This window comes from Engraulis encrasicolus, chromosome 4 (assembly GCF_034702125.1).
Source record: "Engraulis encrasicolus isolate BLACKSEA-1 chromosome 4, IST_EnEncr_1.0, whole genome shotgun sequence".
Lineage (NCBI taxonomy): Eukaryota > Metazoa > Chordata > Actinopteri > Clupeiformes > Engraulidae > Engraulis > Engraulis encrasicolus.
This window is the reverse complement of record NC_085860.1, coordinates 13,072,164-13,098,129: the sequence shown is the minus strand read 5'-3', so window position 1 is coordinate 13,098,129 and position 25,966 is coordinate 13,072,164. Positions and strand designations below refer to the sequence as shown.

Genomic DNA, 25,966 nt, shown 5'->3' with positions numbered 1-25,966 from the left:
AGAGCTATCGCGCACTACCACCACCACCGACTGTTTTTATTGCCCCAATCCCCCACACTTCGTTTGCACAGTAAGATTGTCATTATTAGGGTATGTCACATTACTTTTTTGGAGTTTATTAACGCTGCTGTGCTGGCCTATAGCCTAGAAACTTGACTGTGACTTTATGGCGCTTCGTTTTTGTCGAAAAAAAAAAAACCCGATATGCTTCCGAAGCACAACCTGACGGTGGTTTTTAACTGAGTGAACCTCTTTCTCCAGGCCTACATAGCATATCCACTTCGTAGGCCTACCTCTTGTCTGTCAGTAACCGAATCCCTTCCGACGTTGTGTCTTTTGCGCATGGAGAGTGGACAGTGTGCCAAATTGGGTCGTAGCAAAGTTTTAAGGGTATATAATTCTACATGTGTTTAGGCACAGTTTTGATGCCCTCAATGAAAATGTACAACGTACTGTAAATAGCCACGAAAATAACAAAATGCATTGAATGAGAAGTATACATGCCCAGCATAGTGGAGCTTTTCTATTGCCATTAATCAGGCTAAGGTCTTAACGGGAGCTCTTGAAAAATCCAAGCATACATGCGCTTTCCCCCTTCTTATCCATTGGGTTAGCCATGCTACAACACAGTGAGCATGACAACTCCATCCAGAATAGACCCACCCATGAACAATTACATTGGTTGATTTTTATTTAACAATACCACAATTTTGGCAATGTATAAAATAGAAATGGCAAACATACCTTTACCTGCTTTGAACATGGATTTTTTTAACCTGCTTGTCTTGATAAATAGAAGTCCTGCCTGTGTGTTATGTTACATAATAGCCCAATATGTCAGTGCTTTAAAATGTATGTATACCCATTCAGCAGAACACTGAATTTTAACACACTACATTGTTTGTAGTTATTTCATAGATTTCTTCTCCAACATTTGAACAATGTTTGTGTTGTATACTTAAATTGTATTGTCAGCAGAAATCAACTCAAAACTAAATAAAAAAGCGGCACAATAATTACAATACAGCATTGAAAAAAATATCAGTTCGGTCATCACAGGAAAATGTCTGCTGAAGGCAGAGTGAGGACCAGGCCAAAAAAGTACATGTCTTGATGACTTGGAATCCTCACACGCAAAACAATGTGTAGGAGGAATTTGTTTTTCGACTGACAGTCATGAAGTCCGCTAATGACCTGTCAGCTGGGGGCTAGACTTTCTTCCCGAATTTACCCTTTTTCTCAAACTTTGATTTGTTGAAGTTCTTCTTTATCTTCTTTCCTTGCGAGTCCTCTTTCTGATATCCACCTTCAAACTTCCTTTTCTTGTCACTGGATGGGGGAGAAACAAACAAACAAACATCAAGACACGATGTAGACTTTAAAGCTGACAGAATAAACACACATCTCCGCTGAGCCTACATCCTCGTCCTCAGAGAAACAGACATGAGCTGCTGCCGTTGTCAATTTCTCACATTACTAGCGAGGCTATGAGCTGTGCTGTCGGCTTCATACCTTTTGATGCTGACGATAGCCGTTTTGCCAGCCTTCTTCAGCACCTGGTCCCATTCTTCGTCTTCCCCACGGATCATATACCTAGGGAATGAGTTTGAACATTGTTGCTTTGAAAGTTGTATTTTTTTGGGGGGCGGAAGGCAGAGGAAAATAACACAAGCACTAGTGGCACTGGTGATAATCGTTGGGGTCTGAAATTACATTTTTTGTCCCATTTCCTTCACTTACTGTGAGAGATCCATGTCCTTTATTTTCTCCAGATCTTGTTGACGCCTCTCCTGAAACTCTTTTGCTGCCTCATCCTAATGGGAAACCCAGAGTTAAAGACCTTTAAAATGAGGTGGAATCACTACACCAAGCTGTATTCACCACATGAAGCCACAAGTTAGTTATATTTTAATTAAATCCATACATTTGTACCATATTCGTTATTCATATTTAAACAGGGGGGCGCTTCTCGAAAATGTAGTTGTTAGCCAGGTAGCAAATTGGGTAGTTGCCAATGGGGAAATGCATTGCAAAAAAACAAAACAAAGTAGCTAACATAGTTGGCAACTATGGTTTCGAGAAATGCACCCCAATCTTGTCAGGACGTCTTACCAAGTCTTCGTTCAATGACCGGGTGGTTGGTTCCATCTCAATGTCCTTTGTGGCGACCATATCTGCTTCAACAGCCTTCTCCTGGAGGCCTCTGCAGAACTGTTATGGGGAACACATTCAAACACTGGCTCAGTATATGATAATAATAATAATAATAATAATAATAATAATAATAATAATAACATATTTTATATATTGTCTTTAATGGAACCCAAAGTATCTTTACAAGAAGGAGATGGGGCTAAAGAATTGGGGAAAGAAGAGGGGAGGTTTAAGGGCCGTAGGCTTCAGAAAAGGCACAGTGTTTCACATACAGTATTCCAATAATAAAAAGCAAAAACATTTCGACCCCGTTTTGTCTTCCTCGGTGAAATGAAGATATGACGCTCTTTTAATAGATAATAGATAATAGATAGATAGATAGACAGGAACAATTCAACCCAGCTGGGTCTTCTTGAGTCAAGCAAGGAAGTAACTGAGGTAGACCCTCCAGGGTGGAGGATGTGACACTCTTTCAATGTAACGACTGCAAAGAAAGATGAATTGGTGCTCCTGCGCTCACCTGCACCACTTTACGAATGAGACGATTGAAGAGACCCAAGAGCTGAGAACCTGGCAGCTCGATCTCCTTCTCCAGGTCATCCACAGTCTTGTGCTGCAGGCCCAGACCCAGCAGGAGGGCCTGAACACACACACACACACACACACACACACACACACACACACACACGCACACGCACACGCACACGCACACGCACACGCACACGCACACACACACCAATTAAAACTTCATATTCTAACTGAAATAGATACATATTTCCATCCTTGACTTACACACAATCTCAACCACAAACAACTCTCTCTTTAAATTAATTTGACCCATAACAGCTGTACTTCTTTCTAAGCTGTCGAGACTTACACACTGGGCGGCCGAGAGGGAGACGTCCCCCAGCTGTTTGAGGAAGAAGATGCGTGCGATGGTGGGGATGAGGTCCATGATGAGGTGGTAGTCCACCATGCTCTGGGAGTACATCTCCAAACGCTTCAGGTCGTACGGGCTGAACAGGGCGCTCAGCTCAGCACCCGTGAGGCCTAGTGGAGGGAGAAGAGTTAGTCAAGTGGACTTAAGCTAGTCCCCAGAGAGAGAATAGTTATAGAGAATAGTCAAGTGCTCTTAATGGAACAGGGGCAGTGGGTTAGCACTTAGGACATCCAATGTTTTTTTGAGCCTGGATCTTACACCCGTCCAATCTTCAGAATGTGTCACTGGTAACCAACTGCACGAAAAGTAAGGTATCCTCTCTGTGCTTCTAATCTTCACTATTGGGAAGTCTTTTTAACATCTTTTTGACTGATGAAGACGTGGTAACGTTGAAACGTTCATTTGGCACTGCTCTAAATAAAAGCACAAAATAATCTTCCACATTTGAGATGCTCTGGTGACTCTCCTTCCTAGTCAGAACGAAGTCTCTGAGTGATCAGGGAGGGTATTTCCAACCAGGCAGCGAGAAAATGAGAAACCGAGGCAAGGAGGACTCTTTGAAACGTTGTACATGTTCATTAACCAATTAAAAAAAGCCACAGGGATATTCTGTTTTATCCAAATTTTCCACTTTCTTTGAAGAGGACATACTCGGGTAATTGATTAAAACAGATTTCTGTGTTACACCCCTTAAGTAAAGTGCGCTCGTGTGCACACACATACACGCACGCACGCACAGAGACACAGACACAGACACAGACACAGACACAGACACAGACACAGACCTGACTGGCCACTCTCTATGGCGTTCTTATTTTGCAGGATGTTGAGGGCCAGGCTGGGTGGGAAGGTCCGGAACTGGTAAGACATTAGGGACAAAAAACGCTTTCGGAAGTCTGGGAAAAACAAAAGATAAGATAAGAGGAGATGAGATGTCATGATCTTATTAGGGAGTCAGCAGTGTGTGTCATTGCGTGCGCATGAAGTGTTAGCAACAGTAGCCAAGGTGGCACTAAGTGGTAGCAACAGTAGTCATGGTGGCATAAAGTGGTGGCAGCAGTAGTCATGGTGGAATTAGCAACAGTAGTCATGGTGGCATTAGCAACAGTAGTCATGGTGGCATTAAGTGTTAGCAACAGTAGTCATGGTGGCATTAGCAACAGTAGTTATGGTGACATTAAGTGTTAGCAACAGCAGTCATGGTGGCATTAGCAACAGCAGTTATGGTGGCATTAAGTGTTAGCAACAGTAGTCATGGTGGCATTAGCAACAGCAGTCATTAGGGTGACCAGCTGTCCGGACTTCGGCTGGACAACCCCGCCCCTTAACTATCTAACCTACCATCCTCACGCAGTACCCGTGGCTTCAACTCGCGGACTCTCCGCCTTTGTGTCACTCCCCGACTTCGTGTCATTCTAAATAGTAGGCGGAAATCAGGAAGCTGCGCTGCCATCTTACCTCGACTAACTCAGCTGCCAAAAACAGTTTTAGTTGTATAACAAGATGTTTTGGGAAGGATTTTCGCACGTCATTACACCTACCTCCTCACTCCGATAAAGGAGTCATCAGTACTATCAGAGACGGTAGAGGTTACCGTCAGACAATCCTGCCGTTGTAGTCTGTATTTATTTCATCAATATTTTTTTTACATGTAGGCTATAATTGGGAAGTCATGCATGCATGCGTATAATAGCCTACAATTTATTTGATGTACTTTACTCAAAGTAAGGTCAGGAGTGTGTTTATCAGAGGTGTTTTCAAACGAGAGGCGGCCGCTTCTGTCGGGACTCACTAGTTCGACGCCCTTTCGGTACTTACCGCTTACGTCATACGACCCTAAACCTAACCCTAACCCTAACCTTAACCCTAAACCTAACCCTAAACCTAACCCTAACCTTAACCCTAACCCTAACCTTAACCCTAAACCTAACCCTAACCTTAAATCGCTTGTTTGAAATGTTTGATTACCATGTGAAATCACGAGAGGGCGTCAAACTAGTGAATCTCAGCTTCTGTCAGCATTTTTTCCCCTACAGACGCTTGGATAACCATAGCAACAACACGAGCTCAAAATACAGACAGACTGCCAGTGCAGAAAGGCGCTTTCTTTCCTGGTTGCAAAGTTGTGAGAGCCCTCGTTGTAACTGCATTTAGCGGACAAACTTGCTAGCACTATGCGTTGCCAGTACAGCAATACAGTTCATTTACTGTGCGAAGTCTGGAGTCAAATCTGGAGTAACATCGCGGCCACAGATATCGGAAACACGAGCGACTGTACGTCTAGTTTGTGTCAATGACGTTGCCTCCCATCTCGAGGCCATAAGCACAAGGAGAGGAGGAGAGGGAAGACAAAGAGAGGGACACACGTAGGACTGGGTACCGAAATTCGGTTCCTTAATGGAATTGAATGAAAGGCTAAGGTTCTACTTGGCATCGAAACGTGCCTTGGCTGTCGGTTCCACATTTCGGTTCCTAGATGTCCATCACGTCAGTTATCATTTCGCATTTATAACCCCAGAACGTTAACGCAGTCAGAACGGCAGTCGCTTCTGGCAAAATATCTGGCAACATTAATTGTGATCATTCGGGCTTGCAGAGACTGCTGGCAGGCTACAGCCCCCTTTTAAACAGGTCGTCAAATCATCTATGGATACTAACGCTGTTACGAGAGAAACTACCATCAGCCCATCTTTAATTTGTGTAGGTTTACCGAGAAGAGTAGCCTATTTCTAGCGTTTGTAGACGGCAAAGAATTCAAACTTTGTCTTCGACACAGCCACTGCGAGCCAAGAAACAGCAAGAGGTGTGCAAACGAAGCATTCCATCATTCTCAAGCAGATGGTTACATCGGCGTATGAGGAAAGTAAAAGTCGGCAACACTGTTCACTCCACCATGAATCATCAAACAGTGTTGGGGACCTTTTCCCTTTAGTGGTGGGTGCGCGCATTCTCTGACTTTTTGGATTACACCGTGAATCATTGCAAAGTTTAAATTTCATGTCAATAAAATGTAAACTCATATCAGAAGCATCAGGTGAGCTCAGTCACTTTTGGCCGCGAGAGACTTTCTTTGTGCCAGGGAACGCAGTAACGTGGATTATTGAAACTGAAGAATTGATTTCTTCTATGTGGATATTTTTTTTCCGTTTGGTAGCCTATAATTACGGACCATGCAAAGAACTCGAAACAGAGCGCGCCCAGTGCTTCACTGCGTCTGCGTGCGTAACAAGCTATAGCCAAGTCGCCTCCGCCCGTTCCCCAAATCCGCCCGCCTATATAAGTGATGATAGTTAATTATCCACTGTTTAAGTCAGGAATGGATATCGACATGATACGGAGGTTGTATGCATACAATTTGAAACGGTGATGACATTTAAAACTGAGTCAACGGCCATAAACAGCATTGTAATGAAGGGTGTCGTAACGGCAGCATGAAGGTGGAACTTTAATTTCACGACGACATTCTGGCTAAAAACTCGCCCTGGCTGCTTCCCTGTTTCGCTTTAGGACTACAAGTGTGAACGAAATAAGCAAAACAGCATGAAGGAATAACAGTAGGCTAACGGAAATACCGACGTGACCTGAAATCAAGCGGGCGGAATTGGGAGCCTTTCGCCGGCGAATTGTGCTGAAACTAGATTTTGGACATGCTGGACGTTATCTTCAAATTACGATAGAAAGGGCCACCAATGTAAGCTAATATTGCTCATTACCTCATCTACACAGTTGCCGCTATCCAAAAATATACGATAGCATAATCAAATAGTATTTGAAATAGTGACATTATCACGTTCACAGTGAAGTGATCAGTGAAGTGGGCGGAATTTGGCGACCTTACTTGTTTTAAAAGTGTTTGCAAGAACAGCATACCTGTTAGCTACAAAAAACTGCAAAATTGCCTGATTTTAAGACAAAAGTTGGAAAAGTTTCAACAGGCCAAATCCTGACAGTCAACGGGACGGCAGTGACAGGTCAGACAGTACACCATGCTTTTCCATTTAACAGTCCCTGCGCGCGTCCCTCACACAGGGCATGTTTTAAAAGGAGCGTGTGCAGCGTAAAAAATGAAATATGAGTTTCTCCTTGTTGTTTTGCCGCTGAAGTTGTCTGGGGCTGATGCAAAACTTCATGCTGGTTCAGTTTGTAATCAGGTAAATTCGCACGATTGTCTGTGCGATTGCCATGAACATCGACTGTATGACTATGACCTGATGCTCCGATGCAAAGATGCACACCCACGAAATGGATAGGGTTGGATTTAGATTGTAGTTCTCAATTTAAAATAAATTCCCGGGAACTTCAACTGGATAATGAGGTAGGCTCGGTGGTCGTTTGAGATTTTTAAACATTTCGTTCAGTGTTTATAAATTAGGAACCGAAAATGGCACCGTCAGGAACCGGCATTGAAACGTAGGTTCTGGAACCGGAACCGAAACCGAAAAATTCTGATCGGTACTCAGCCCTAGACACACGGACGTCGTAAACAGATCGTAAAAACGGACCGATGGCCACCCTAGTAGTCATGGTGGCATTAAGTGTTAGCAACAGTAGTCATGGTGGCATTAAGTGGTAGTAACAGTAGTCATGTTGGCATTAGCAACAGTAGTCATGGTGGCATTAGCAACAGTAGTCATGGTGGCATAAAGTGGTGGCAACAGTAGTCATGGTGGTAAACGCACCTTTCCAGAAGGCTGAGAGCCACTGGCCCTGCTCCGGAGACTCCTCAGAGTTCAGCTCCTTCAGCATCACGCACGAGTGCTCCCCCGTCAGGTCATTCTGGGAATGACAACAAAGAAAGAAAGAAAGAAAGAAAGATTTTTTTTTTGTCACTGTACATCTCAATGACTCAAAAGCTAGTTTTCCACTATGCGCAGGTTAAGCATCAACTGCTGTATTATTGTATTTGAAAGCTTACCGGAGTTTGCCTCAAATAAACTGGCACAAATCCTGCCTTCTTCCAGAATCTGAGAGGAAAAGGAGAGATCTTTGAAAAAAGCTGTCATGGAACAAGGCTACAATAAAAAAAAACATAAATGAGCAAACTTTTGAGTATAATACACTCCTAAGTAGAGTTTATATGGGCCTTGATCCATGGCATGCATCCCAATGACACTTTACTGAACTTTATTTTTCAGGATATTGCACATTGATGAACATATACATGTAAATGTGCCAGATAATAGCAAAATTGCTAATTATTTCCATTTGGTGTCGACACAGAGCGGTGGGTCAGTGACTCACTTGAGGAGCTGTGAGGTGAGGCCGTAGGAGACCCCCAGGTAGTCCAGCCGCTCTGCTCTCCTCTCACTCAGCTTCAGTAGCAGCGGCGGCAAGTTCTTACGCGGAGACACCACCTCCTCCAGGAGACTGACAGCCTGGGAGGAGAGGGGAGATGCACATTGCATCAGCTTTCATTCACAAAACCAGTCTCAGAGAGAGAGAGAGAGAGAGAGAGAGAGAGAGAGAGAGAGAGAGAGAGAGAGAGAGAGAGAGAGAGAGAGAGAGAGAGAGAGAGAGAGAGAGAGAGAGAGAGAGAGTTCCACTTCTTACCTCGCTGCTGACTGAGGTGATTCCACTGTTGGTGTTCTCCTTTTCGTCCAGCAGAGGGAACTGTCCCTCATAATACTGCTGCAGCAGCTGCAGAGCTCGCGACCCGTAGCCCATCTAAACACACACGCACACGTACACACACACACACACACACAGCTGATCAGGAGAGTGGACCCTGCTCAGTAGTCTAGGCACAGACACAGTGTGTTAACGGAAGCAGTGGTGGGGGCTGGCCCCCTGTGCGATGCGGCTGCCCATGAGAAGATACCTACCCCCTGGTAGTCTGGATTCACAGCTATCCGCACCACTCGCCCTCCTGATAGACTGCCAAACTCGGGGTCTTGGAACTTAAAAAAAGAGAAAACACAATACATTTTAACAAATGTTTGCCTTCATTTTTTGGTCATATATACTGCCCTTATCACAATAGTGTCAGTTACATCCTGCAAGAAGGCCAATTATTTACCGTAATTAAGCATTATAATACAAACAAAAATGCTTTAAAAAAAAAAAAAAAACTTAAATAGCACATACATTTCCAATATTGCACTCCTTTTTCCATTATATAATTAATGTGCCTTGTCTTCAGCACAGACTTTTCTAAGCTGAGAGATGTTCCCTGCCTTGCAGTGTGCAGCATGGTGCAGAGCGAGTCTGCAGAGTGGAGAGGAGAGGAGAGGAGCTGAGTTGAATTACCTGCTCTGACACGGTCCAGGGGATGAGGTCCCCAGAGGCCTTCTTGCCGCGGGAGAGGCTGTTGAGGATGGACTGCTTGGATATCTCCCCCTCCAGACACACCTGCAGCCAATGGGGAACAGGACATGGCAGGACAGGGCAGATTGGGGGGTTTAGTCAGTGGAGCTCCAGTGGCTCGGCTAATGGGGGGCCAGAACACAAGGGGCACAGTTGAAAACGCTAGTGTTAATTCAACAATTAGAGAGTAGTCTGGGACCAAATGCACTCTGGAAGATGTTGAATCAAATCTCTAAGTATTGACTTTTTTAATGGCTGGGGAGCCAGGATGAGGGCACTCACCTGCACCACGGCCAGCACCTCTGGCAGGGAATTCTGGGTAGGGGGCACGGGGGGCAGCAGGCAGAAGAGGTGGTGGGCCGGCGCATCAGACAGCATCTGGAGATCGTTGGGGGAATTCTAGAGCGTTTGGAAGAGTTGGAAGGATTAAAGCAGAGTTAATGTGTGCCTTCATAGGAGCTGCAGATGTGAAGACTTGATGTGGTGTTTAGCTATTTGGTGAGGCCAAACCCTGGGCACCGCTGTCTTAAGAATAACAATACATTTTATTTGTAGCACTGCTGTTATTCACAATACAAAATGTTAAAATATGCAACATGTTAAAACAGTAGTAAGATAAGTAGTAAAACCATAGAAATAAATAAGTGGTAAAACAGTAGAAAGAAACAAAGGTCAACAATAAAGTTAAAAGGCATAGCAGTAAAAACAACATCAAATCAAGATAAAACAGTCTTGGGCCACACACACAGTGCTTTTCATAGATGTCTCTGCCACCTAGGGCTAAACGATTATGGAAAAAGTCAATCACGATTATTAATCACGATTATAGATTTTTTTGCAGATGAAATACAACCAAGAATGAATTCTATACAGGATGAGCAAAATAAAATGAATTGTAATAGTTATGTTAAGGCAATAGCATGAAACTTAGGTGGACAGATTTCTGTCCAGAAACACCAGCCTGTCAGTATGTTCTAGCTTCAATGACGCTCTCAAAAGGTAGGTCACTATTGCCACGATTAAATCACGACTTCGATTTCATGATTTCATCACGATTTTCGATTATTTTTGATTAATTTTGCAGTCCTACTGCCACCTACAGGATAACGTGCGTATCGTCTCGTCACCAATGCCGGTGAAAATCTAAGTGTTCATATCTATGGAGTGGTCAACACAGTATCTAGTGTTCATGTCTATGGAGTGGTCAATGTGTCATCTAATTGTTCATATCTATGGAGTGCTTTAACAGAAACGGTGTAGCATTACAGACACTTGGTCATCAAGAACTGGTTTACTAACTAAATAGATTGTCGAATACATTTCTGTGTAACATTGTTGCTTTAATGTCTTAAAAGACCATTACACAACACCTGAGGATGGACATGTGACATGTTTTTCGCAGACACCATAATATTCTTTCTTCATAATTTTGATCGATCACTTGTTGTCAAAGCATCGATTTCTCAGGTGGATAGTGGTGTAATATTGGCTTTGTGTCAGGGCCCTGTATGATAGCCCTGCGGTGCCTTCTGCTGTATTGACTGCGTTATCCCTTCCCTTTAACATGACATCACATTACGGCTGATGCTCGAGTCCAGAACAAGGCGAGTAGTTTTCAATACAAGCACACCAGTTCCCCTTGGGGGCATCGTGGGGTTAAACACCTTGTCCAAGTGCACTTCATCCCTATACAGCACGTATGAAGGAGTAGGAGGTGGAGGAGGAGCAGAGCACTTACTGCTTTATTCCCCAGCCCTTATTCCTCTGGTGGCCTGGGGTTTGAACCTGCGACCTCTACGGCTCCAATTCCCTAACCATTGGACCACACACATGAACTATGTTCCCCCATGTATGACCCATATACAGTCATCACATGACACACTTCCTGGTGGTTAGTAATTTAGCTGCACTTCCACCTAAATTCCTAATTCCTTCCTCCTCTCCTCAGAGCAAAATAATGGATAACATTTTAGATGGAAAATAAAGAAAGAAAGAAAAGCAAAACAAAAAACAAAGAAAACCAATATTGAATAATGAATTAAAACAGCATAATTCTCCACTCACCTTATAGTGGGATGCCACATAGAGGGCCATGAGCCTCTGCAGGAAGGCCTCTGATGCTTTATGGTAGCAGAATAACGTGTCTCTGTTCACATAGTAGCTGCAGACAACACCAGTCAAAGGAAACAATAGCATAGAACAGAAGATACTTTAACTTTCACTGCAGATTTGAGGCCTTAGATGTGACTGCACAATGGACCTCTATCTGCCCAAAACAGCTAGGAAATACAGTAAGTGGATGCTTTAGATCTCATTCATAGAATAATGGGAAGAATGTACAGAAGAAAATGTGGGTGCTTTTTGAGGTCTTGAATGTTATAGCCCAAAAACTACTACAATATGCCCTTTGCAGCACCCCCAACAGTCAACCATCCCATGGTAAATACAAGCAATACATAGCTGAGGAGGGCCCTATATCTACATCTCTTGGCTACAGCCCCCATAAAGCTAGAAGTGCTGCTGATGCAGCATAGAGGCCAGGCTGCCAGGCTTCGTATTAATGCACATAGGCAAGGCAGGGTATTTATAGAGAGTATTGATTGGCTCCAAAGGCTATTCAGGGCAGGGTCTTGCGTGATTCGTGAAGGATACAGATCGCAGGTCTGAGGGAGCGGGCAGCCAGAGATGATGCGCGGGATGGCCAGGCAGTCCAGGCACAGCAGGTCGTTCAGCCACTTCTCTACGGCGTCTCCCGGCGCGTAACGAATGGACTCCTGCAACGAGACCTCATGCAGCGAGCGCGCTGCGGGAAACGACTCATAAGTACCAAAATCAGGGTAAAGAAAAAAAAGAAACGCCCCCACACAGAGAGCAAATCAGCTATACGCTTCTCAAGATGCTTTGAAATGTAAGAATATATAGATCAGCTCTATGCAATCTGCCTGTTTGCAATCTTAAATGGATTGTGTGCAAATTGTAAGCCTTTAAATGGACATGAAGTGGATTCAGACTACATACTTGTTAACCACACTCAGTAATAGCAGAAATTGCAATGCTTAAGAAGGCGACCATTTATTGGCAAACACTTTATACAAGTAGGATAGCTTAATGCATGCTCTGAATACAGAATAAAATATCCATCTCTGGATCCAACTGTTCAGTCAACCACAAAGATAGATGATACAAAATATAGAAATGTGTGTTTCTCATTTTTTCCCTAAAATCACAACACAAAACCCATGCCAAAAACAACAACCACTCATTCTGCTAGCTGATATTTTGAGAGCCTGAGTGCAATGCAATGCTTTTGAGTCATGTCAACAAAAACAAAAAGCCATTCCAAGCCAACGTCAACAACAACAACAACAACAACAACAACAACAACAACAACAACAACAACAACAACAACAACAACAACAACAACAACCACTCATTAGGCTTTCCAAAACAGTTTGAGAGCATGTGTCTGCTAAAATTATACTTGGTATCTGAAGTCTTTTTTGTAATGTTTTTTAAAGTTATGATCATAAACTGTTGGGACGTTGAGCAGTTTTTTCCACAAGTGAACGTTTAACAAATAGCCTATCATGCACTGATTTTTTATTTCATTTAATTTCCCAGCATTCCCGGATTAATGTGCTGCACAAATGATTCATCTCATAACCTCTCTTGGATTGGCTGCAGTTAACCTGCCACGGGAAGGTGCAGGAACTCCTCGGGTTAGATAAATGAACTTAATCAGTGTTGTAGTACCGGTTGCCCAGGGGTGAAAGTAGTGTTCATGTCTTACTGGTGCTAATCCGCATCCCCCCAATCAATCAATCAATCAATCAATCAATCAATCAATCAATCAATCAATCACAAAAAAAGGGCAAAGAATACAGTTGCTTGGTCAATTACTTCATAATACAACCTGTTCTATTATGCTCTCCCTTCTCACTGTTTTCCTTGACATACACCAAGGGTATTGAATTCACTGAAGTCATTATGGGATAGTTTTTCAAATTCCCTTTTTCAAAGACCTTCCAATGCCAAACATCAGAAAGAGCACAAAAAAAGACATGTGCACCACAGATTCTAGATCACTGCATTACTATTTAGGGTAACTTTGAGCTATTCTCTTCATAAGACAAAAGTTTGTCTAAAATGGCATATTGTGGTTGTATGCGTTTTCTACTCAAATACCACATCTTAATATTTTTCAAATTCGCATTGGTGCGCACCGGCCTACTTTCAACCCTGGGATTACCACTAGTCAAAGTAGCCAGGTTTTGTCAACCTCGCTTTACCAAGTACCTGGGTTAAGATACCTGCTGAGGATGATTGAAGCGGCGGTCTACCACTACCACTGGGTTAAGTTACCTGCTGCCAGTCTGGCCGTGTTGGTGGTCCTGTTCTCTGCTGAGAGGTTCAGCTGACTGTCGGCACTCTGCTGTCTCAACTGCTGGATGAGCTTCAGGGAGAGAGAACGACCCGTGCCTTCATATCTACGGAGCACAGGACATGACTGATTAATAAGAATAATAACAGTAATAATAATGATAATAATAATAATAATATAATAATTATTATCTTGTATAGCTTTTCATGGTATACAAAGATGCTTTACAGAAACATCAGGCCGTGCAGGCCTCCGCCAAGCTCAAATCATCCCCCAAAAAAGGACCACAGTGCAAACAGTCAACATACTGTCAACATTTCAGAACAACTTCCATGCATTGGCAAGCTATCTTGCAAAAACAACCAACCAGCCAACCAACCAAGAGACCCACTCACACTATCACCTGAGGATTTTTCTTCAAACTATTTAATTGGCTGCGGAGTCCCACATAAACCACAGATGAATGAAAGAAGTGAAGGACGGCACTCTTTATCCAACACAAATCTGTGCTGCCCTTGACTTCTTCCATTCACCACAAGAGAGATAAATAAAAGGATTTTTTTTACAGCATCGCCAAGCTAGCGCAGATCCAAAAAAAGAAAAGAAAAAAAAAAAAAAAAGCCATGGTACACACTGTGCCAACATACTGTCACATTTTCAGAGCAATGTTCATACATTGGCAAGCTATTTTGCAAACCAACGCACAAACTTACTAGTGACTAGAGCTTTTTCCAAAATAGTGTGTTTCATTCATGATTTTTTGTCAAACTTTTTAGCTGGGTGCTGAATTCCACAAAAATCACAGATGAATGGAATAACTCAAGGACGGCACTCTTTGTAAGTATAATAAATAAAAAATGTAGAATTTCACAGTGCCCTTGAATTCTTCCATTCATTAAAAACAGATAAATAACTGCTTTTTTTTTAGCAGTGTGTCTACTCAGGATTGAGATTGAGAAAGTTGAGAAAGTTGAGAAAGTTAAGGCCTGCCACAGATGGTTCATTGATTTGGCAGAAGCAAATGTGGCTTTTTGGTTTTTACTTTTGGAAAGCGGGATGTACGTCCACCCCTGGTGTCTACTGACCTGTTGATGGTGGAGGCCATGAAGACCAGGTACCATCAATATCTCAAAAACAAAAAATCCACACACTTTAGGGCTGTTCAAAATAGCCTTACTGAAGCTTTCGGTCTGTGAGACCTTCATCAGGCAGATTTTTCTTGCTTCAAAGTCTCCACTAAATCCTGTAGCTTGTCAACAGCGGAGCGGTGACCCTTCACTACTTCATCAGCAATATTTCTGAAAGATGTTCATGCACTGGCAAGCTAATTTGCAAACCAACCAACTAACACACAAACATGGTGGAGGTAACATGGGCATTACAAAAGAGATAAGATAAATAAATGTCTTTTTTCAAAGATCAGAAACTCCTGTGCACAGCCGGTTTCCAGGTGCTGGTGAAGTGCAGTCCTCAGTTTGTTTTGTTTTGAAAACAAAATCATGCCAGTGAATGAATAAAAAGAAAAAAAAACTTAAAAGAAGTAACTTTCTTTGTTGAGCACCAGGGATTGTGCCCAAGTAAATCCACAAGTGATTCTTCTCGTTTCCCTTGTATTACAAATGTTTTTTTTTTTTTAAAGTATCATTATTTGTACTACTGACCCGTTGATGGTGGAGGCCATGAAGACCAGGTACGGGCCCAGTAGCTTCTTGACCAGTGGCAGGGGGATGGCGGCCGCCTCGTCAATCACCAGCAGCTCCGCCTGGCCCAGCTTCACCGCGTCCGCCGGGTGGATGTACTGTGGGGGTGGGGGTGGGGTGACAAGGACCCATTTTAGACTATTACATTACATTATTACATTACATTATTACATTACGTCTGCCGGGTGGATGTACTGTGGGGGTGGGGGTGGGGTGACAAGGACCCATTTTAGACTATTACATTACATTATTACATTACATTATTACATTACGTCTGCCGGGTGGATGTACTGTGGGGGTGGGGGTGGGTGACAGGACAGGTTTAAGATTATTACATTATATATTATATTACATCCGCCGGGTGGATGTACTGTGGGGTGACAAGGACTGGATTTTAGATCGCTACATTACATTATTACATGACGTCCGCCGGGTGGATGTACTGGGGGGTGGGGTGACGGGACCGATTTTAGGAGGAGCAAGCCAACGCACACCAGAGGTTTTGAGGTGCAGGTAGCGGGTGCTTGTTCACTTTAGAGGGAAGATACCGCACGCTCTTGTCCATCCATTGCTGAATGTATTGAAACAATCAATGTTTCTAGAAGGCCACACTGGCCGAAACGTTGTTTGTTTAAATACATTCTAGCCTGGTCCTGACCATCCCATAATACTACCATTTAATTTCGTATTTATGGTCTGGCATTTGTTTGCTCTGAAGCGATTGTAGAAAGCAGGAAGTTTGCACTCAGTTATAGTTTGAAATTATTGGACACCTCTCATCCAATTGCTGGCAGTTACTCAACAACAACATAGTGCAGACCAATGGCTCTGGCGCAGATGTGTACGTCATTGTCACGAGCGTTCTCCCCCTTTCTTCCCCACGTGGGGGGCGTATTCGATTATTGGCTGTTTTCTGGGGGGGCGTTGCAATCAAAATTCTACTGCTGCAAGCACTCCACAGAGAAGCACGGCCAGACTACAGTAGTGGAGCCAATCCTTTGGCGGAAGTACGTAGGATGGCTCGCGAGGCTAAATACATTCAGCATTGGACAAGAGTTTGCAGTATCTTCCCTCTGAAGAGGACCGGATTTTAGATCATGCAAGCCATAATTAGTTCGCCTGACTCTTGCCACACCTGCGCAGTTCCGCAAATGACAGCTCCAATCACAGGTGTGGGAGAGCTGTGCGCTGGAATCGTTTCCAGAAGTGCTAGTGTTGTGCACCATACCAATGGGAATATGTGTGAATATGGGGTAAACAAGGTAGAATCTATTACCATTTCTAAAATCACCTTTTCATTTAAGGAACTGCCATACATATTGAACACACTCATCAAATGTATTCATGGTGCTCTGGGAGGGGTTTACCACGGTGTTTAGAGAAATCTCTCTGCTGCATAGTTTTCCATTTAAGTCAGACTGCTGCTCACAGCTGGTTAGTGTGTCTCTGTTTTCTGCTAGCAAGTTTCAGTATTGCTATGCATGCATAATACACTGACTGCTTAAAAGTAAAGGGAACACCAAAACAACACAATGCAACAGTTTTCTATTGAGTTAAGATCTGGAGATTGCCAAACTAAAACCTCAGAATCAACCAACACTATTTCCACCATGACTTTGTTGATTTATGCTTCCATAAGAATGTTTTTTCCTCTAGGGATGCAAACGATTAATCGACTTTAATTGATTAATGCGTAAATTGATTAAAAAAACATTAATTGCAATTAATCGCCAATTCAATTGACAAGAGACCCAGGTGAAATGGGCATGTGAAGAGTGTGTGTGAAGAGGGGTGTGAATAGTGGCAATATTTAAATCACCTTTGGATTGAAGAATTGAAATAGAACTCATTTAAACATAGCATTTTATCTCAATTTTCAATTAGATTTTTTTGGATTTAGTAGGTTTTTTTCAAGACAAATTTAGATTTCTGGGCAAAATCGCAGCTTATGGATTAATCGAAAGTCGATCAATAAGGCAATCAACTAACGATTAATGAATTAATCCCTATGTTCCCCTCACCATTGCTGACTGAATGGCCTCTTCCATTTCCATTTTCCATTTTCGCAAGCTGCCCTCTGGGAAGGATTCTTCCTCTCTTGACAAATGAAGATGGTGCTCAGCGGTGTGAATACACTACTCCTAACACGACTCATCACTCCAGGGCAGGGGTTCCCAAACGTAACCATGACAAGGCCCCCCATACACCAGTAGATTCCAACCAAGGCCCCCCTGACATGAGCTTTCTGTGCACCTGTCTTCACAACTCAATGAATTTGGTGCATTCCCAAACCCATTCAAGTAGGCTACTACAGAAAGCACAATACAATATCTAAACATTGTAGAGAAGAAAATGATTCCACTGGGATCGTTTAGCTTATTTTGGTCTATTTTGGCTACTTAAGTTATTCAATATATTAAATTATTCATTTTGTATCACTATATCTTTCCTGCCAACTTGCCGCGGCCCCCTGGCATCCCCTCGCGCCCCACAGGGGTCCCCGGCCACCACTTTGAAAACCACTGCTCTAGGGAACAGAGCTGAAAACACAGACATGGTGGTGACTGTAGAAAAGCCAATCGACAACAGTGTTTGTGGGTGGCAATTAGTTTGAGCACACTTTCAAATGATGGAAAACCAGGCTTTCAAGCTCAAGCCATCTTTGTAATTGTTCTTCATGAATCAACCACATTGTACATCTGAATTTCTCTACTAATTTTCTAACTGGGATAATGTTATTTTTCAGCAGAGTGCTTTCGGGCCTTCCATCATCTTCACTAATTTTTAACCAAGAATCTTCTTCTTTTGTACCACCACAGACCATAGTGGTGTATCAGCGCCACACTCTCTCCTGCCAGATAATTTGGGAACGCTGTGTGTGCGGACTAATTGTAGGAAGCAAATCAGACATGCACAGAAGAAAGCTGATCCGGCACTCTGGGAAATGGCTGACTTTCTAAAAGGAGAATAGAGAAAAGGGGAAGTCACCCTTTCTGACTTGCCAACACATGAGGATTGAATACTATTCTGCAAAACTTACTTCAGTTGAATATGTCCAACAAGGTGTGCAACCATAAAGTATTTGATAAAATTTAACCCGTCCTTTTTCTCTCTCTCTTTTTTTGGCTAAGCGTTTGTTTAAGATGAGAAAGAACCTGCTTTATAAGTTAATTCTTGCCTAGTGTCATAGCTACAAGCAACAACTGGTTTCATCTGAATATAGTGAGTGATATGACAAGTCAAGAAAAGGTGTTCAAAACCAGATCACATACTGAAGCAGAAGAGGTCATTCTCTTACAGCAGAGTAAACTAGACAACAACAACAATGGCCAACTTTACCTGAATTGTTTGCCTGTGCTCCTTGAAAATGTTGACTCGGACCACAGCTTTGTTAAACTCTGGGTTGAGGGACTGAATGATTTCATAATCCAAGTGTTCCTGTGAAGTGAAGGAGAACATGTGGAAGGTCATGTTGTGCAACACAGTGCTTAGCCATGAGGTTAAAAAATATTTTTGTTTTTTTCAATTCTGAAAAAAAGACATCCTCAAAGGTTACCTGATACTGAAGAGCATCAAAGCCCTTGAAGATAAACTCAAAGAGGGTGTGCAGGTTGTCAGGACTGGGAGAGGTCACAAAAAGATTGGAGTATCTGGGGAAAACAGAAAAGGTTATTTTCAACCGCTTATAATATACAGTGCCCTCCATAATTATTGGCACCCCTGGTTGAGATGTGTTAAAAGCCTTAAAATAAATTCAGTGTTTATTGCAGAAGAATACTGTCACACTGAAAATTGTAGGAAAATGTAGCCTTCAACTCAAATGAATTGTAAGAAAATAAAAAAATCCCTGACTAAAAAATTATTATTTTTCATTAAATCACCTGTTCCACAATTATTGGCACCCTTAACAATTCCCAGGAAATAAATATAATTGAAGCATTTCTGTCATTTCTACAGTAGTTTACAAAGTTTACCAGAGTATGTAGGAACATTTAATTAGTAATTCATCACTTCCTGTTTCCCTGGGGTATAAATATGACGTGACACCGAGGCCATTTCTCTTATCCACTCTTAAACATGGGAAAGACAAAGGAACACAGCATACAAGTGAGGCAGATGTGCGTCAACCTTCACAGGTCAGGCAGAGGCTACAAGAAGATTGCCACTCAACTGCAGCTGCCCATATCCACTGTGAGAGGAATAATTAAGAAGTTCAAAACAACTGGAACAGTGGTAAACAAGCCTGGACGAGGACCCAAGTTTATTTTGCCACCACGCACAGTGAGGAGGATGGTAAGAGAAATCAAAAGATCTCCAAAGCGCACTGTTACAGAATTACACCAAATGTTAGCATCCTGGGGTCACAAAGTCTCCAAATCAACCATCAGGCGCTGTCTACACGCCAACAAGCTGTTTGGGAGGCATGCACGGAGAAAACCTTTCCTCACTCACAATCATAAACGCAAGCGTCTGGAGTTCGCCAAGCGGTATTGGGGCTTCAACTGGGACCGTGTGCTTTGGTCAGATGAGACCAAGATTGAGCTTTTTGGCAACAAACACTCTAAGTGGGTCTGGCGTACCACGAAAGATGCGCATGCTGAAAAGCACCTCATACCCACTGTGAAGTATGGGGGTGGGTCAGTGATGCTGTGGGGCTGTTTCGTTTCGCTTCCAAAGGCCCTGGGAACCTTGTTAGGGTGCATGGCATCATGAATGCTTTCAAATACCAGGACATTTTAAATCAAAATCTGTTGCCCTCTGCCCGAAAGCTGAAGCTGGGTCGTCACTGGGTCTTTCAGCAAGACAATGACCCTAAACATATGGCCAAATCTACACAGAAATGGTTCACCAGACACAAAATCAAGCTCCTCCCATGACCATCTCAGTCCCCTGACCTCAACCCCATTGAGAACCTGTGGGGTGAGCTGAAGAGGAGAGTACAGAGGAGAGGACCCAGGTCTCTGGATGATTTAGAGAGATTCTGCAAAGAGGAATGGCTGAAGATCCCTCTTTCTGTCTTTTCCCATCTTGTGAAACATTATAGGAGAAGATTAGGTGCTGTTTTGTTGGCAAAAGGGGGTTGTACAAAATATTAACACCAGGGGTGCTAATAATTGTGACACACATTATTTGATGTCAAATAATTATTTCTTTATGTGGGATTTTTTCCCCACTGAATACATGCACTTGTATTGAAGGTTAGATTTTTCTCTTTTTTTCCATTAGGGTCCCATATTATTTAGAAAAAAAATAAAATAATTGGAAGCTAAAAAACACATCTCAACCAGGGGTGCCAATAATTATGGAGGGCACTGTATACAGAGTGTAAAACCACCTTTTCGGTGAATGTGCCAGTTCAAGCTGTTAAGGTGCGTTGGATGGTGTGTGTATACTGTGCATGTTAATATAACTTTAATGAGGTCTTTTCAGTATACAGGGAAACTTAAATAGCAGTGCTAGGCAGACACAGAACTCCCCCAAGTGGAGCATAGGGTCCATGGTTACCATGGCGCCGCATCGGTCTCGACTACCTTTCCCTGGAGACCACGGCAACAGCTGTCTGTCTCTACCTCTACGTCTCTCTGCTATGCTATAGACCATTAACATTCATTTTGAGTGGTCTTTGCTTTTATACTGTTCGAATAATAATTGTCTAGACTGTGTTTTATATTAGCAGTATTTATCGCAATTCTTTCTGCACGTTATAAAATTGGCCAGACTCATTCTACTGCAGGCTGTAGCCTCCAGCACTGTGTGTGTGACAAATTAATACTACTCTTGTCTGCTCTACTTATCATTAGGCAGAGCGTGTAAAATGTGCGAAGTAAAAAAATGTAATTTTAGAAACAGACAACTCAGGTGTGAGCAGCACTGCAAATTTTAATAACGGCCATTCCATTCAACCATTTTTTTCTCTTTTCAACAATTTCTGCCGTCTCACAGGTCATAGTTGCTTTTTTACATTGCGTTCCTACCCCCATCCAGAGGGGCGAGGTGACTGCTTCCTTAGTATTTGTTTACCAGCATGGGTCATTGAGTGGGTCTGACAATGAAGGATCTGGTCAACACACACGGTTTTGGGAATGTTTTGTTGCAGGTATTAACGAACCCCTCTACACTTTGGGTCTTCCTGTGACTTTTGGCTTATATTTCATACACTAATACTCTAGATTGTGTAACAAATATAGAGAAAAGTCTAATTCTGCAATGCTATAATTATAAAAAATTTGTACTACATCTGATTATGAACAGAGATGGCCTTTGGCGTTGAATCTTACCCAAAAGCTACGGCTCCTGCCACAGCCAGTCCTAAAGCGGCCGACTTTCCTCGCCCACGAGCCGCCGTCAGAGCCACAGTGCTGCGCAGGGTCTTCTCAGAGATGGCCTCGATGAACTTCAGCACAGCCTTGGCCTACAAAGAACACACATCTTCATGACATGACCTATGACCTCACTGTTTCATATCAGTTAAGGGAGTCTTCACATTTTTTTATCTTCAAATCTAGGACAACTATTATTTGTATTGTCCATATAATGAGGAAGCTATAAGAAGTTCCTGTCTGAAGTGAAAATGAATGGCAATTATAATTAATGCCCTTTTCAGCATCGGGTCGCAAAAAAGACTACAGGATAAAAAGGGAGGTCGGGGTGGTGAAAACAAAGCATGCGTTTGTGATGGTGCGTGTGACGGCTGACCTGGTCCATGGTCTTACAGCAGTCCACCAGAACTCCCACGGGCTGGGTGTCCTGGAGAGACTCCTTCAGGTCTTTCAGCTCCTGTTCCCTTGGTGACGGTGGATCATCCTGTGCAGAGACAGAACATAAAGAATTTTAATCACTTGTTCCTTGGGTCATTACCAACAACTCCACAAAGTTTCAGCCAAATCCGTTCACAAGTTTTTGAGTTATCCTGCTGACAAACAGACAGACAGACAAACAGACAGACAGACAGACAGACAAACCAACGCAACTGAAAACATTACCTCCTTGGCTGAAGCACTGACGTATGTACATGGACAGCGTGCTTCTATTATATACCATTCAATAGTTTTGAAGCGTCCACAATTGATCTGCGAGGATGATTCTTTCGCCCTAAATGTCCGGATTCATACCTTGTCAATGCTGAGAATGACCGCTGATAGGACAACGGTTGCGTATGACTTGAATAAACCTTCAAAGCGGAGCTGCAGTGTGTGGACTTCTACTCTTTCTACGTCTTTGTCCTGCACCTGGCCTCAAAGAGGTGGGATGTGCATACTTATACAAAAAGAAAACTAATGACTTGGGGCTTAATGTAGATGAGATAAGCTTCAAACTTGGATCTCTGAGGGATATGATGCGCATAGTGACTGCCATGGCAATGAGACATGCTCATTGTAATCACAATTAGAGCGCAAACAATCTCTGAGATGGCACTTAATCACGGCAACCGTGTAGTCAAGCACAACATGTAGAATAGGCCCATGTCATTAACAGTGTTGGGCAAGTTACTCAAAAACTGTAATGCATTACTGATTACATGTTACTGCCTTTTCAAAATAATCCCTTACACTACAATATTACTATATTTAAAATGTAAGGCATTACACTACTGTTGCATTACTTTAGTTACTTTCGCCAAAAGAACTGTAAGCCTAAATATGGACCTGGCAATGTATTACAGTGTAAATCAAGCTCATGAGTCATGACTTTTTCACCTCCATCCAGGAGGTGTTTTTGGCAGCATGCAGACTAAAAACTACCATGTTTGGGATTAGCTTCTTTCTGACCCACCACACTGAATTACACTTGCATTACTGCATTACAGCAAAAAGTAATGCAACGCAGTAATTCATTTATTTTGCAATGCATTACTGCCCAACACATCAAAGACCTCCTATCACAATGTCTGCATCCAGTGAGTTAAGCTCAGGGTATACGTAGTACAGATTTACAAAATGCTGTTTGGACCGCACATATTGCTTAAGTCTAGTGTGAGCTCACCTGTGTCTTTGGAGGGACTGCTTTAATGTTGGCAATGTGGCTGGAGATGGGCAAGATGTTGAGTTGGTCATCAATGGCCACACACGTCTTACACGATGACAGTGACAATATAAACCTGCATGGAGAATATGAATGAGACATCACCACATACAAATATTTTTGAAACACTGAAGTCAGCTTGAGTCAACAAGTTGTTTTTCTTTTAGGCCTACAGCACTGTCAGACACAAGCATTTTCCCTTTTCCTTTGCCTGCTCAATAACACTGTTTTTCCAAATGCAAACTAATGAGGATGTTGAATAATTAGATAGACAAAGTTATAACGATATTTTACTGGACGTCGGGGTCATAGGCATGACATAACAGTGTCATAATAGCGTCAAAACACAGTCATGGACGAGTCATACACTTTATATCAATGTCAGAAATGTTTATGGACATGAAAAGATGACATTGTTAGGGGTTGAGTTTACCACAACCGAATGTAACTTAATGGCAACAGTTATAAAATGTTCATGCCATGGACACACACACACATCCATGACTGCATTACGACACTCTTATGACACTCATGTCATACCTATGATGCCAAGTGTCAAGTTAAGTGTTACCAAAAAAATATCAAATGTAGTCTAGGCTATGACAACACCTCGGATAAAGCTCAGAGTGCAACAGCATGGCACCTACCTCTCATTGAATCTCCCGACCACATCCTGATGGGCCTCCGTCCTGTAGCGAGAGTGGACATCCATCGTCATGGTGTACAGCTGCTTCAGAGAGTTCATCGTCCTGAGTAGAATGACCACGATGCCACCACCCTCCACTGTCTCAATGGTCCGTGCCAACAGATTAGGTGTAAGGGCCTCAAAGTCCTGTGAGGAAAGGAGTAGTGGTACAAAGTTGTATAATAGAGACACTTTTCTGATTCTGATTTTCCCAAACAATAACAAATGTGTGTGGAGACGATGCACAAACCACACACATGACACCATGGTGAACTGTCACATGGTGGCATACTGAATAGCCTTTATAGAAACAAATAGTCACCTGCAGGACACACATGCCGTAGGTGTTTCCCAAAATCTTGTGCGTCTCGTTGTAGTAGCAATACCGGATGTTGGTTGCCGCAACAAAAAGCTCAAATGGGTCGTCCTGGTTCAGGTTCAGTGTCCCTGTTTTGATCTTCTTCTGCAACTGTCTCATACGCTTCTTCCGGTTACTGAAATCATCACACACAAGCATAGGTGTAATTAGGTGTGGATGGTGGGGACATGTCTATACCACTTTTGAGATTAACCTACTATGTCCCGACATCTTTTTCACAAATATAATGCAAAAATAACACACCCAGACAATTTACCATGGTGATGTCCCCACCACTTTCCAAGGCAAAGCTAACCTTACTCCTTTGCACACAAGAATGTCTGACCAAGTAATGCACATGCCACACAACGCCACAAGTCAGTCCCATTGCCATAAATGTGATCTGAAATGCCAATGTCAAGAGTGACAACATTAAAATTCAACAACTCACCTGCTGAATCCAAGTTCTTTCTTGTAACACCACAACACCGAAGGTCTTGCTCGCACAGTGGCTTTTGACAACATGTGATGCAGAATGACAACCTAGATGCAGATGACATGGGGATGTTACATTGCACTCATCTTGCACTGGGGTAGTACTGGACGACATAGAATGCGCATTGTGGCTATATATCAACAATAACTTGTATTTACCTGGTCTCTGCCATGATCGCCAACAATGACAAACATGGTACGATGCTTTTCGAGAACTCCATTTTCAATCTGGACTCGGATGCGATTATCCACCTTTTTCCGAAACGTGGCCATGATGACTTAACTCTTACTGCATTCGATCTTACTCTGTACCAGTATCTGTAAAACGTTTTCAGAAAATTGTATGAGCAAACGTTTCCGAGTATCAGCTAGTTCATTCATTCACAGACAGGACATCAACATAACCCAGCCACTTGTGTTGAGCAACATAAATTCAGTCGCTATCAGTAGCAATCATTGTTGTTGGTAGACTAATACATTACTGCACAGTGTAAAAGCTTCCGTATTGCTGTTAGGGTCTGTTTGATACAGTAGATAACTTGTGAACATTGTTGATTACCTTACTAAAGACACATAACCATGCTGGCATTCACGTGGGGAAGTCTGTTCGGTTCCTTCCACGCTGTGGGCGGAGCTCAAAAGATAAACTTCCGTCGCAACTATGTCGTTTCAGCATGGCATTGGATGAAATCAAAATGCGTAGCCAATCACTTTCTCTGATAAAAATACATTTTGGGCACTGTGTTACGTGTGAAATGTAAAGGAAGAACGGTCAAAATCCGAATAATTTAGCTTTAGACGAAATCCCAGTGAATTTTCAAGAACAAAAAAGTGTAACCAAATATCTGGTAAGGTGGTATATTACTGTGAAATCGCCGCTGTAGGCCTATCAATTTCCACATGCTTCAAAAAAATCTCTATGCTCCTT

At 42.7% G+C, this 25,966-nt stretch overlaps 1 protein-coding gene across 1 annotated transcript; it reads right to left on the bottom strand.

Moving 5' to 3' along the window:
- Positions 1-398: 398 nt before the first annotated feature.
- Positions 399-25,670, bottom strand: nat10 (N-acetyltransferase 10). The gene is made up of 28 exons (XM_063196714.1): positions 25,598-25,670; positions 25,198-25,356; positions 24,995-25,086; positions 24,508-24,679; positions 24,148-24,332; positions 23,462-23,576; positions 22,175-22,282; positions 21,757-21,890; positions 19,035-19,128; positions 18,818-18,916; positions 15,440-15,576; positions 13,760-13,884; positions 12,050-12,200; positions 11,462-11,558; positions 9,680-9,796; positions 9,341-9,442; positions 8,917-8,991; positions 8,645-8,758; positions 8,336-8,469; positions 8,010-8,058; positions 7,774-7,870; positions 3,880-3,990; positions 3,032-3,204; positions 2,675-2,794; positions 2,113-2,211; positions 1,741-1,814; positions 1,513-1,593; positions 399-1,329 (listed from the first exon to the last, which is right to left on the bottom strand). Exons 2-28 carry the CDS (start codon positions 25,309-25,311, stop codon positions 1,209-1,211), a joined length of 3,090 nt encoding a protein of 1,029 aa, XP_063052784.1. The 5' UTR covers positions 25,312-25,356; positions 25,598-25,670; the 3' UTR covers positions 399-1,208.
- Positions 25,671-25,966: the final 296 nt, after the last annotated feature.